We start from the raw sequence: 14,857 nt of genomic DNA on the forward strand, positions 1-14,857 counted from the left end.
AGGTGGACCCCTGCCTGGTGGCTTGGATCTCCGACTACCTCACCGACAGACCACAGTACGTCAGGCTGAAGGACATCACGTCTGACACTGTGGTCAGCAGCACAGGAGCACCACAGGGAACTGTGCTGTCCCCTCTTCTCTTCACCCTGTACACCTCTGACTTCTGCTACAACTCTGAATTATGCCACATTCAGAAGTTTGCAGACGACACAGCCATCATGGGGTGTATCTGGGATGATCAGGAAGAGGAGTACAGAAGTCTGGTGAGGAACTTTGTCGCATGGAGTCACACAAACCACCTGCAACTCAACACCTCAAAGACTAAGGAACTGGTTGTGGACTTCGGGAGGTCCAGAGAAGGTCCACTGCTGGTTCAGATAGAGGGGGAGGAGGTGGAGGTGGTCAACAAGTACAAGTACCTCGGGCTGTGGGTGGACAATAAACTGGACTGGTCATGCAACACAGAGCACCTGTATAAAAAAGCCCAAAGCCGACTGTACTTCCTCAGGAGGCTGAGGTCTTTTAACATCTGCAGGAAGCTCCTGAGGATGTTTTACCAGTCAGTGGTTGCTGGAGTACTTTTCTATGCTGTGGTGTGCTGGGGGAGCAGCACAGCAAAGAAGGACTCATCCAGGCTGGAGAAACTGATCAGGAGGGCTGGCTCTGTGGTCGGCATGAAGCTGGACACTCTGGTGACAGTGGCAGAGAAAAGGACATTAAAGAAACTGATGGACATTATGAACAATGCTGGGCATCCTCTGCACACGGCCATTAACAACCAGAAGAGTCTGTTCAGTGACAGGTTGCTTCTCCCAAAGACAAGAACTAACAGACTTAAAAACTCCTTTGTCCCACACGCCATCAGACTGTTTAACTCCTCTCTGGAGGGGAGAGGGAGGGGAAACAGGAGGACAAAGGAGGGGGGAACAACTAAGCTGTAGTGCCTCTGCACCTCACTGTGCAATACTTTTGTAAATAGTCAACAGTGCAATAGACTCAATACTTGAAATGTGCAATTCACTTGTATTTTTATTTTTATTCCTATTTATTCTATTTATCCCCTTCGTATATTTTATTTATATTTGTCTCTGTATTTATATATGTGTGTGTGTATGTGTGTGTGTGTGTGTGTGTGTGTGTGTGTGTGTGTGTGTGTGTGTGTGTGTATATATATATATATATAACAATTCTGTAACTGTAACTTCGGTCGTTGCTGTGCTTTTTGGAAGTCGAATTTCCCAGAGGAACCCACCCGAGGGATTAATAAAGTTCTATCTTATCTTATCTTATCTTATCTTACTCCTGCTAATGCATCAAGGCGGCACAATAAAACACGAGTTAAGACACTGTTGCTCTTTGATATTTTGCCTCCTGCAACAGGAGATGGCGTTAAAAGAGGCAGAGCCAGAGAAGAATAGTGCAGCGAATATAAAAGAGACGCCGATGAAGCAGCAGCAGGATAAGTCGGCTGCAGAGAGAGAAAGAGGCTGAAACTGTTGCTTCTCTGTCCGGCTGTCATTCGTCCAACCTGCGTCGTTTCTCCTTTCTTGGTTCGGGCCCGTGTCGGACGACAGGCACGAGCCGGCGTCGCAGCTGAGAGTCCGACATGTCAACGTCTCCGGGCTTTCCTACACGCCGAGCGTTGACAGCGCGTTTATAAAAGCTGGGGCCAATCTTACCTAAAGGAATGATGAACGCGAGCCCAGAGAGATGCAGCCAGCTCTGAGTCAACTCCTTCTGTGACAGCAGAGACACAGAATGCAATTTAATTTGGTGTTCTCGCTGGCTCGCTTTTTAATATGACTCAGCGTGAGAGGCTGCTTCGCCAGGGTGGGCGATAAGGAGATCCAGGAACATTCGCATTACATTTACAGATTTACAGCAAACAACCGCCAGTGAACACGCACACAGACAGACACACTCTGTGTAATCGCAGGATTTTCTAAAACATTCTGCAGTTCAAAATAATTTATCTTACACCGGGCCTTGCTGCAGCCCCTCCATCTGAAACTAGCCATTTTAGCTCCTCCTACTTTCAGACAACTGTCCTCTCATTGGCCGCTCCTCACAAACAAAAGGTCCCCTCTCTGTGACCTCATGCAGAGTGTTTAGACTGCAGCCTCTGGCTCACTGGGATTACTCGCACATATGCTGACCTCATTATTAGAAACTGGCCATGTTTCATTTGAACACAGGCCACTGGAACAGCATCAGGAAAAGACACCCCGACATTTATCAACCTGTGCTGCCACTTTCATACCTTACAGCCCATTCATGGCTGCATGTGAATAATCATCCCATCTTATCAGCAGGTATTAATAAAGTTTCTGATTATGATTGGATCCTGATTGGATGTGCAAATGTCAAGCTTTTTATTTTTCTGTCAGAGGAACGCCGATCCGTTCAAAGATGCTCCGCTGAATATCAAACTAACAGGACAATATCAGCCATGAGGCAAGAGCATCGAATGTATAAAAACTCCATAAAGTCTCTTAATGAGTCCAGTCGAATGAAAACAGCTGGAATGACTTTGTGTTTGTGTGGCTGTTTTTCTGGAGTGTGAACGATGAGCACTCGCTGCACTTACAGTCTGACTTTAAAACAGAAAAAATAAACCTGACAAGAAAAATATTCCTCAGCAACCGATCGATGCATCTGAAGGTGAATCTACACTTTCACACTCACAAGGAGAAGAAGTGCAGATCGTGATGTTTGAGCTGCGCCTCCAGCACGGACCCCGCCCGCACATTAGCGCCGTCTTTCACGTCCCACTGGTGAAGCAGAGGCAGGAGCAGGCGGCCAGTTTGGAAGCACAGCTCAGGGCGGAGATCACACCTCCACCTGCTGCTGCCGTGAGCGTGCGGTTAATCAGGTCGCGATGACAACATCTGCATGACGTTTCTGTCTACCAGCGCTTCCATGTGAGCGTCATTCTGGGATTCTACCAGAGTAGCTTTGCATGATTCCCAGTTCATAATAATCTGTTTCATCCTGTCTTCCTCTTCTCAGATGGCCCCGCCCCTCCCTGAGCCTGGTTCTGCTGCAGGTTTCTTCCTGTTAAAAGGGAGTTTTTCCTTCCCACTGTCGCCAAAGTGCTGCTCATAGGGGGTCATATGATTGTTGGGTTTTCTCTGTATGTGTTACTGTAGGGTCGACCTTACAATATAAAGCACTTTGATGCGACTGTTGTTGTGATTTGTTTAAATAAAACTGAATTGAATAATAATCCTTACTTCTCTTTGCACAGCCCCTCGCCTGAAACAAGCTGTTTCAGGTCGTCTCTCTCCCACCGCTGAAGATAATTTCTCACCCTGATTGGAGGCTGAAGCTGACCCGGATTATGAGAATGAATCTGCAGCGGCAGAGATTCCAGCAGGACGTCTCTGTTGGGAACGTATCACGCTCAGTTTGAGCATCAGACACTTCATTTTCTGCATTCGGGGAATTTTTATGCACCAATTTGCACCTTTTGAGTCTCAGTTGGTAACAGAAATGTCTGGAACATAACAGACACCGGCTCTTGAGCATTGTGTGCTCTTTTAAAATATTTATTCTCAGCCTCTTTTACTTAATATTTTCCCTGCCGACTCACATGCAGACATGATTTACTCTTCAGTGTTTACCTGCTTCCAGCTTTGACAGTTCTGACTGATATTTGGAGAATTTTCTGTCTTTTCTTTGCAGAAACATGCAGCTAAAAAAGTAACTTTTATTTATTCAGATCTGAATTTTAACAGTTCAAAACTTCCTGCACATTCATTTGTTCACATGTTGAGTAGAGACTGATATTCAGTACAAACATAAACCGGTTTCCAAACATTTGTTATGTGGAGTTCTGATGATATATTTTTAAACTGCATTTGAATATTAATCTTGTGTTATTGTCATAACAAGTCGCGGGTCGCTCGTCTACTCGACTCTGTTTCCAGTCAGTGTTCAGTTAACAGCAAATAATAATTCGATTTTAGTCGTAATTTATAATAAATTATTTTAGTTTCAGTCGACTAAACAGAATCAGGTTGTAGAGACTAAATAAAGAGAAAGTCTGTCGTTACAGTGAGAGTTCCTCCTCAGCGTCTTATTTTCCTCGACATCACATGAAATGTGTTCATGTGTCTGCTTTTCTCTTCTCTTTAAGCATTTTGTCACATTTTCATGAGAAACTGGGAGCTAGCTGGACTGGTCCCGCCTTTCTGCACAACTTTATTAGTTTTGATTGGATCTCATCTCTCCACAATATTTTCATCTCATTTTTATTGGTTGACCAAAGTAAAAACATCGTATTTTGGTGAGAAACAAAGGTCGGTGACGAAAGCTATCACAAAAAGTATTGGTCAGCAAAATGAATACCGTTTTCAGACACGTATTGCCAAACAGAGATGTTACAGAGCGCCATCTGGTGGACAAACTATGCAACATCAGCACTGATAGCATGGATGAAGAGTGTTTCTCCCACCTCTTCCTTACTTTTTACATTTTTAGTCATCAGTAATTTGAGATATTTCGCCAAATAACTAATATAAGCGACATATGTCGGTAACTTGTCCCAGCTTGTATTTGTGCGGCTGTGGTACAGCTTTCCTCTTCAAAATGGAAACTTGCAGTGTTTTACTTTTCTGGATACACAGATGCACAGAAGTCTTTAAAGGCCACAAGTTACACTCATTCTCAAATGCACTGAAGCTGGGAGGTGTTCTCTGAAGGTCTCCTGTTGGGGCCCGATTCCATTTCAGCTCGACACCAACGCGCACTTGGAGGCGAATCACAGAGCTCTGCAGAAAAGTCTTTGATAGAAGGGATTTCACTCCTTTCTACATGTAACAGACCTACAGAAACACCAGCGATACACACCACCGTACACTAGAGTCACAAATGTCCTTACAGCAACACAATGCCATCCTCAGCCTTTGTGAGTCTCTGGCACACGGCGGTGCAACAACAGCAACCCTGAGACGGCCGGAGAGCTCCAGACAGCTCATCCAAGTCAAATCACTCCAAACAAGGTTCCTGTGTTTCATTAGGGACCATTTGTATGATATTTGTCAGCTGCAAGGCTTTCAAAACACAGTGTGCTCTCAAGTTCTTAACAAGATTTATGTGGTTGTGTCCAAAGCCGTGCACAGAGATGTCCTTATTAACCGCACTCCAGAGCCAGATGGATCGCTTTCCTTCACCGCGCTGCGTCACTGAATCAAACGGGGGAAAGAAATCTGCATATTGCAGAAGTTATAAGAAGAAGAATGGGGTCATTGCGTGTGTGTGTGTGTGTGTGTGTGTGTGTGTGTGTGTGTGTGTGTGTGTGAGAGAGAGACACGTCATGCTCAGGCTTAAGTCCAATGGTGTAAAAAGTAGAGAAAACCTCTCAGAACAATTTACATTTTTCAAGTTGTGTCATGGCTAGACGGTCCTCACTGATCGTCTTGCCAATTTGTTGTGGTGTTTGTGTGTACTGTGTCGTGTTCTCCTCTCCATCCTGGGCATGTGTTTTTCTGCTGGAACATGTACTTCCGGAAGTCGTGGCACGGAACGGCAGTTGACCGGAGGGGAGTGTCCTAAGCTAGAATCATCGCACCTGTGCAGAATTACCTTGCCAGCGCAGACCTATTTAACGGGGCGGTTGAGTCACAACCAACGCTGGAACGTTGAACTAAACCGGGTAGCGTAGTCATGATTAGCATACCCGGTTTGTGAAGGAGAGGACGTTTTCGTTATTGAGCGTGTGTTTTTTCTCATCTGCCTCCAGGGTTCAAGGATTGGAGGAGGAGCCAGCACCAGGAGTTGTTGTGGATTATTACTGCACTGTCACCGTGAGGAGAGGTCGCCGTATCACTGCACTGCCCTTTTTGGATTATAGACTCGAACTGTTAACTCACCTTTTCACTGTAAATAAATCCACTGTCATTCTGCAAGGAGTCTCGCACCTGAGTCCTTTAATCCAATTCACCATGACAAGTTGTTTTTTCCCCACAACAGCAAAATTAGCTCCTCATCAAAGCACACACACACACACGCACATACACGCACACACACACGCACATACACGCACACACACACGCACATACACGCACACATACACACACGCACATACACGCACACACACACACACACACACACGCACATACACGCACACACACACGCACATACACGCACACACACACACACGCACATACACGCACACACACACACACACACACACACGCACATACACGCACACACACACACACGACTCTGCAGGAATGCAACATTAGACTGAAACCTCTTGCAGCACCAACACCTACGTCCAGCACTTTTAAAATGCGAGGCTTAAACTCGGTTTCGTCAGCAGCCGTACCGACGGCCGTGAAAGCTTTTCTGAGTGTTTTTCACAGGAAAGGTCAGCTCTGTGCAGATGTAAGTGGATAATATGAATCGGGGGTTTAAAGTGTGTAAGTGTTCAACAAAAATATAAAGTGACAGCTGTGACTGAAAAAAAACAAACAAACACACTTTTGCTGCTCAAAAAATCACAAAAACTGGTGATTTAAAGACAATCGTAACAGCTGCACAGGAGGATGTTTAAAGGTTTAAAGTTTGCATTATTAGGGGCGTGGCCTCTTTGACGGACAGGTGGATAGTGACACAGGCGGCTGCTAGCTTCACCTGAACTGGAACTCTGCACCGTGTTTGGAGCCTATTGGAGCATCTTATCGACATCATGTGACCAATAATGTGGTTACCTGACATTTCTTTGATTTTACTTTGCACTAATTACCAGGTATGTGATTTGAATCACACAGGTTACCTGCTCAGTTTACAATGTTTATGGTAAAACCAAAATATTCGCCCAAGAAAGCAAAGAAACAAAGGTCGAGTGATTCTCCAGCTCAGCTCAGCAGCATGTTCAATATATGTTTTCCACTCAGACACTCAGGAAAAATGCGCCTCAAAGACACAGTCGGGAAAACTACAGACAGCACGAGTCGGAAAACCAAGCTCAGGTGTAAAATAGAAACAACTAAAACTTTGGAATGCATGTCCAGGAAGACGAATGCAGAGAGTAAATCGTTTGTATCAGTCACTGTAACTCGGATAAATAAATGAGCGAGTGAGTGGATCAATCGTTCGATCGATACCTTTAATCGCTTTTCAGGCTACAAACAAACCTAAGCGAGGGTATGAATCCACGATGCTCGGCGATCGCAGCACTGCCGCGCGCTTCAAACTGCTTCGCATCTTCTCCATCTGTGACGGGAGGAGGACTGGAAAGCATTCGCTGCTTCATCTGATCGTCATGGCGACTGAAAGATGGCGTCTTTAGATAAACTCAAATTAAACCGTGCTCCTTTTTTGTTGGTTTTGGGGATGTGTGGGGAATGCCCTCTGGGACCTCACCTGGTTGATGTGTCAGCCACACGAACGTGAACGCGGGACAGACGGCGAGCTGGAAAACGTGACAGCGCATTATTAACTGGTGGGAAAAACACAGGAAACACACTGCTGACACTCAGATCTGCTCCCTGCAGTGCTCTGCTGACGAGTAACAACTGCGGCGTGCATCGGTTAGCACACGCGGAGCGCCACGGCGAAGAAGACGGAGCCTCCGGTCCACCTGTCGCTCAGCCTGTGGCTTCTGATCCACTGGGGTAACGCCATCTGCTCTCACGCCAACACTGAACACACCCACACGCAGCCTTAATCGGTTTAACTGTTTTATACATGAACACGTATCCCTGACATGGTGTAAGTTCTGTCCCACAGAGGTGCGAGGCTGCAGTGAAACCTGTGATCTGCTGCAGCAGCTTCCTGTTTTTGATGCCGGGTGCTTAAAAGAGAGACGCTCATTCAGAAAGCCTGAGTTAAGATCGCACTGAAGCTGGGACCAATCACACGATCGTGTGAGGCGTTCGCAGCCACAGAGCATCCAAGTAAAACCAGGCGTCAGACGTGAGGAGAAGAGAGCGTTGGGCTGAAGTCGTGCCGCCATGCAGCCGCTGCTCTACGTGACTAACGTTTCATACGTCCCAACAATCAACACGCGCCACAGGAAACAGCGAGAGAACTGAAGAATAAATCACGGATGTGTGATGTCACGACACACACAGATCTGAGTGATTTTGGCATCAGGAGGCCGCTCTGCTCATTTCTCCCACGATCCCCTCGCAGCTCAGCGCCGTTCCCGCGGGCGTAACACGCTCAGGAGTCATGTTTACATGTCTCTTGAGGAATGAAGTTCATCCTAAGCTGCACCAACTTCTACTCTCTTCCATTCTAGAGCCGAATCTCTCTGTGACGAACTCGCCAACATCGGAGCGCATCATTAGAGGCGGGACTCACCCGCAGTTCACAAAACTGCACTCGCGATACGACATTGTTGTGATGTTGCTGGTGTAGTGGTCTCTCTGTGGGTTTTTTATTGTTTTTTGACGTGTTTGCTTCTCTGGACTGTGAAGAGCTCGCTGCATGATCTACACAAAGTAGGAGAACAGAAACATATTCCATCCATGTCAGAAGCAAACTACAGCTGACCTCCAGCATCAACTAGAAACACCAGAAACTGTCAGAAAGAAATATCTTATTGCTTCAGCCGGACCGGCTCTATGACACGCACACAAACACACAAGCGCTGTAAACCCCATCTGCATGCATGAACAGCCTGAACGCTGTCAGCTTCACTGACGATCAGCGGCTCAGTTCACGGTGTGCAGCACGCAGCAGAGAGGAGCGGGTGACTCACCTGGTCGTCGTATCTGTAGGTCAGGAAGTGATCCTCTGTGGCGTCCTCCATGAAGCTGCCCTGAGGTGAGAGCGCGAACTCTGGCAGGAACACTGCAGTCTGACTCTCTGAGCACTGACAGCGCACACACACACACACACACACACACACACACACACAGAAAGAGGATATCAGTGAATGTGTAAATCTGCAGTTCCTCCAGTGTCCAGCAGAGGCTCCACGTTTAAAGTTCATAGAAAAAAATAAACATGTTTACAGGCGGATACACAAACTGTTCAGATTGTTAGTGCTTAAAGTTGGGGGCGTGGCCTCTTTGACTGACAGGTGGATGGTGACACAGGTGTAGCTGCTAGCTGTCTGCTAGCTTCCCCTGAGCTGGACCTCTGCACCATGTTTGTGCTGTTGGAGCCTTTTAATGACATCATGTGACCAATAACATGGCTGCTGTGAGGTCATTGCACTAACAGACCGTCCACAGTTTTGGTGAAATATATTTAAACCTTTGTTGCACAGGAAGTTTGAGTTTTTCCTGTGAGAAATCTGAGCACCCATTAAGGTTGTGATGTTGACTCTTGCATGTGTTCAAACTGTTTGCTTCCTGTGTGCACAGGAACACGTGTGAGCGACCTCGCTGAACACATTTCCAACCACTCTGAGACCGACTTCTCTAACTGGGGGCATAAATCTGAGCCTGAGATACAATCTGCTCCTCATGGGTGTGAATTAATCTCCCTGCTGCTCTCTGCTCGCTCTTTATCAGTCCTGCTTTTATGCTTCAATATTCTTCATTACTTTGACGTATGAAAGGCGAAAGTCTCACGCTGGATCCTGAATGATAAGCATAACCCAGAGTCTGAGCAGGAGAGAGCGATAATCGGTGTAACAGGGGTGGAATCTGTGCTGCACACAGAGCAGATGGAAATAACTGGCGTGTGGCATTTACAGAGCTCCCTGGAGAGGACGGGGGGGGCAGTGAGACTGTGAGAGTGCGAGCTTCCAGGCCACTCGAACTGTACGAGAGCGAGACGATCCACCGTTGAGATTAGTGGGAGTGGCGTCTCCTGCAGGCTTTTAAAGCCACTTAAGAGACAGACGCAGCATAAGAGCCACCGCTGTGCGTTTCCCCGAGGAGCCGGCGAGGACACACCTTCATCACTCGCCAACCTCTCCGCTCGCTTTCACACTAATCCACGTTCTCTTTATTAACACAGTTGAGGAGAATTTGGCCAAAGATGTTTGCACACGGTTCTGTATAGAAAAACAATGTATGCAGTTTTCTGTAAATCTGTTTGAGAGTAAAAACTGTCCAAATGACCACGTCAGCCGCCATCTTCAAAGACGACAACAAAACAGCAAAAAGGCGGAGTCAGTCTGCGATCAGCCTGCTGCATCTTTGCCTCTGGATCAGGTCAACGTGCTGTGTGATGATATGGCGATTAACTGACAAATCAGGGGGAAACTTACCGCTGCACCAAAACAGAAAACTGCATCTAAATGAAGAGAAACTCAAACATCGCACATGCAACGTATTTTAACGGTCAGTGCAAACTTGCAGCTGAGCAGCCGCCATCAAGTCATCGAAATAAGCCGTGGAGACCAAGAAACAAAGCCTCTGTAACCAAGCAACCAATTATTTTAACATATTCTTCATTTTACATAATCAAACAAATTTGTTCTATTATTAAAATCAGTAAATTTACCAGATCCTGACCGAACGTCCGACTCGGACTGACGGTGTCTGCGTTCAGAAATCAGACTGTTTGGAGATAGGCTGTCGCCCATCAGGTGACCTGTGACCTTTCAAAAACCGAGCTTGAAGACATGCTGCACGTGAACAGCCACTTAGCAGATACACCTGCGTGTCAATTTGAAGCTCCTACGTCACCTCGTTTTCGACTTATCGCGAACACACCGTGACGACGACGCCCGCCCGGCAGGGTGGCGAGAACACGCGTCAGCCTTTTACAGCTGAGGGGTAAAAATCTCCAGAAGGTGAGAATGATGTCTGAATAGTTTTTGGGGGGTTGGTGTCAAAAAAACAAAAGAAATACTGCAGCACATTAAAAGGGCTCGAGCCTCATCCAGCGACGGCGACGCCCGGAAACACGGTCGATACGTCAGCGTAATGCTGCCCTTTTTTCCCCTTTCAGTGTCTGATTAGCGACTGTACCAGAGATTACATGACAGCTGTTGGTTCTGATTTATTGTTCCAATCAAGGTCGGCATGAGCAACACCGGTGGGCCCGACTGTCTCCCTGAAAGTGGCGTGATTTGTCATCCCAAACGAGGACTATCTCCATATTAGGCCACACACACACACACTGACAGAAAGTCAAGCTGTCCTGCTGTGAGTTACTGACTCGTAGCCGTGCAGCGTGGCATAGGGCCGCTGCTCTAATTGAGTTTACACACCAGTGGAAGGAGAGTGTCAGGACAGCCGTCACACTTGCAGCTCCCTGCGGCGGCCGGTTCACGCTGGATCGCCGGCTCACTTCAGAGGAGCCAGCGCTGGGATAATAACACAAGGAGGGCATCCGCCATCCCAAAGGGCTGACCCACTGTGCCAGAGGAGGCAGCTGCTGCACAGCGTGGGATGGATTATTTGTTAAAGTCAGAAGTGAAACTCTCGTGCAGCAGGTCAGAAATCAACGCTCGGGGGGGTTGGAAGAGCAATCTGTTCGGCTTCAGCGGCTGACCTCAAATACTTAAGCTTCTGAGACGTTTTCAAGGTCAGGTCCTTTAAAAATGTATCATCCCCTTGTTCATGAGAACTCTCTTCTTACTTTTAATCAACTGAAAAGCAAGTTTGGTCTGACCAATAAGGATTTTTTGAAGTACTTCCAGGTAAAGCACTATATTACTTCTAAATTGAAGGATTTGAATGGAGGGTTCGGTCTTTCTCCTATAGAATCACTCATGGTAAAAACTACCCAACTAAAATGTATCACTAAAAAGATTTATAACATTCTGTCTGATCTTAGAATGGATGACTCTAACAAAATCAAGGGCCAATGGGAATCAGACGTAGGCGCTATAGATGCTGAAGCTTGGGATGAGTTGTGTTGTCGTCCTTTTAAAGCCTTGGCATCTAATTCTATTTGGGAAAGGCAGTTTAAACTTATAAATAGGCTTTATATTACACCCGAGAAGAGACACATAATGTTTCCAGCTTTGCCTAATCTCTGTAACAAATGTCAGTCTGCTGTTGGTTCCTTTTTTCATTGTCTGTGGAGCTGCCCTGTTATTCTACAGTTTTGGAGATCACTCATAGATAAGCTATGTACTATATTTAATTGCCGACTGCATCTGGGTCCAAGGACTTGCTTGTTAGGACTAAATGATGAGCTACCTGCCGGCTTTCGCAGCAAAGATCTCCTTCACATACTGCTGCACTACGCTCGAAAGTGCATTATGGTACTGTGGATTTCTGATAAGGCTCCATCTGTCAACCAGTGGCTACAGTCTGTGATATGTATCATGCCAATGGAAGCCTTCTCTACGGCACTTAAGGACAAACCTTTCCTTTTCTATCACATATGAGACCCTTTTTTGGCCCACCTGAACACTCCTTCTGCTCAGAGGTTGAAATCGGGCTTACGGGATTTAGCCTGGCAACAAAGGGACGATTGTTAACCTTTTTCATTGTTTATTACTATTGCTGTTGGCTTTCTCTTTCTGCCTCCCACGTCCTGCTATACATGTAGATGCATCTTTGTCCTGTGTATGTATATGCTGGTGACTGCTGTTTTCCTGCTTTGCAATTAAAAGTTCAATAAAGAAAAAAAAAAAGGAAAAAAATGTATCATCCCAGCAACATCAGCCTGTCCTCGCTGGATCAGGTTCTTTACGCTGCTTTGAGTTACTTTAATCATATACGGAGCTGCCACGTGCACCGTTTACTGCTAACTGATAACATTCATGTCTCTGTGTGTTCTCATCCATCATTGAGAGCTTAGAAAACATGGAAGTGTTGTTCATAATAAAATATTCATCAGGTTTCTCTAAAAAGGACCTGAGATGTTCCCCACAGTTCACCCTCTGTCTCTTTAAGGCCTTCTTTCCTCTGATTGGCTGCCCCTCGCCTGCTACTAAAAACATCAAATATTCTTCTTGAAACAAACTGATGATGATGATTACAACGTTTTACTTTGGACATATAAAAGAAACAAACAAAAAAATACAAATACATAGTATGGGCAGAAATCTGTGCCATCAGAAACTGAATTGGAATAAGTTAGCCCAGAGCAGGGGACAGCTGAGAGATCAGTGGGCTGGAAAAGCCAGAGAGTAAAGCTGAGTTTTTTAGCCTCGACCTGAAAGCAGAAATGGACGGCGCTCTTTTTATGTCAAGCGGTAACTGATTCAAACCGTGGAGCAGCGACTTCAAAGGATCTGTCACCTTTTTGTTTGAGGCGTGACCTCGGGCCGTAGGACACGAGAGACCGAGAGCTGAATGACTCGGACCATTAAGAGCCTTAAAAAGCACAGAAAAATCTTCAAGTGAATTCTAAAATGGACAGAGAGCGAGTGCAGCGAGGCCGACTCTCTGGTGATGTGACCGTAAACAAAGCTCTGCTGCACCATCTGCAAACGAGCTAAAAGAGACGGACGTGTACGAACGGCACGGATGACCTTTTCCAGATCATGGAAGATCATGAGTTTGGTGAAAACTAGCGAAGAATCCACTCATGAAGCTGAATAAATAAAAATGAAAGCAGCATCATTGAGTCCACCAGCTTACACAAAAACTAGACCCACTGAAAGCTGCGTCATTCATGCAGAAGGTGGATAACGCTGCATTAAACTGTATCCAGTAAACCCCACCCCATGGTGAGCACGCCGCTAACAGCTGAAACAGCTTTCAGTCCAAATCCAGCTCTCGTGTCTCAATCACGAAGTAAGCGTCCCAGAAAGGGACGCTCCAACTAAAAAGGCCATTTGTAGCAGTCCGGGAAGACGAGGACAGCTCCACCCACAGCAAACGTCAGGATCAGCTCCCGCTCCCTTCAGGAACTTTAAAAGTTTCTATTTTCTCCCCTCTGATGGATTTTCACTTCTTTCCATCAACACACATAAAAATGTGTCCTTTATTTAATTCAGCAAACAAAGCTGCCTCCTGTTAGATAATCTTTTCTTATTATAGAGGCTGAAAGAGCGGGACGAAAGGCTTTGATCTCATCACATCTATTTTGACCCTGAGCCAATCAGAGTGCGCCGCCCCCTCTGTGTTTGTGCAGTCGTGTTATAGATATTTCAGGTCTTATTGTGACGAAGATGGTTTTTACTTAAGGAGGAGAAAGTTTTCAGTCACCCAGAATGATTCGTATCCATAATTAATCCAGACATACGACTCTGATGCAAGACCACAGGAGTGTGTGTGTGTGTGTCTGTGTGTGTCTGTGTGTGCGTGTGTGTGTGTGAGTCTGTGTGTGTGTGTCTGTGTGCAGTTTTCTGTCTGTGTTGAAGTAACGAAGAGTGAAAGAGCCATCCTAATGAGGGCCATTTATTTCCATGAACGGTCTTCTGTTAATGGGTGATGAGTTTGGGTGCATTACCCAAACTCAGGCCATGAATGGTTAAGTTCACGCTACACTGTCTGAGATTTCAGTTGCACAAGGAGGAGGAGGAGGTGAAGGAGGAGGAGGAGGAGGTGAAGGAGGAGGAGGAGTTGCTCCCGTAGCAGAAGGAATCCTGCAGGTCGACTTTATCTTCAGGGCCGAGCGGCGCTTTTATTAAACTACTCGGTTCAGCTGAATGTAACAAACTATGTGAAGATGTCACTACACACTCACTAAAACCTCCACAGCATCACATCGCGGTCGAGCCAGAGGACTTAAAAAGGGCCGGCCTGGCTGAGAGCATTGCTCACGCTGGGATGCTTCAGACTGAAGTCTCATTAACTTTTTATTTTACTCGGGCAAATCGCCGCAGGCCACAGAGTCAAATGTGGCCACTCACTCCTAACATTCACCTCTGAACATCCACCAGGTCGCCAGTGACCTGCTCAGGATCAGGTCCACGTCCATCCTTCATGTGCAGTTTTCATCCCTATGACCTGATTTTGAAGGTAACGTCTTCTGGTGCCTAAAGCTGTTCTTGTTTAGCATGTGGCTAATAGGAACCCAATCCTGACGGGTTCTCCGG

General features: G+C 46.3%; 1 protein-coding gene across 3 annotated transcripts in view; it reads right to left on the bottom strand.

Annotated features, from left to right (window-relative positions):
- Positions 1-14,857, bottom strand: part of adamtsl3 (ADAMTS-like 3) — a 180,624-nt gene that overhangs the window by 160,291 nt on the left and 5,476 nt on the right. For all 3 annotated transcript variants that reach the window (XM_026176931.1, XM_026176936.1, XM_026176949.1), the window contains exon 2: positions 8,714-8,827. In XM_026176931.1, coding sequence (XP_026032716.1) covers positions 8,714-8,827 — 114 coding nt within the window. The remainder of the gene's footprint in view (positions 1-8,713; positions 8,828-14,857) is intronic.

The sequence above is a fragment of the Astatotilapia calliptera genome, chromosome 1 (genome assembly GCF_900246225.1).
Source record: "Astatotilapia calliptera chromosome 1, fAstCal1.2, whole genome shotgun sequence".
Taxonomy (NCBI): Eukaryota; Metazoa; Chordata; class Actinopteri; order Cichliformes; family Cichlidae; genus Astatotilapia; species Astatotilapia calliptera.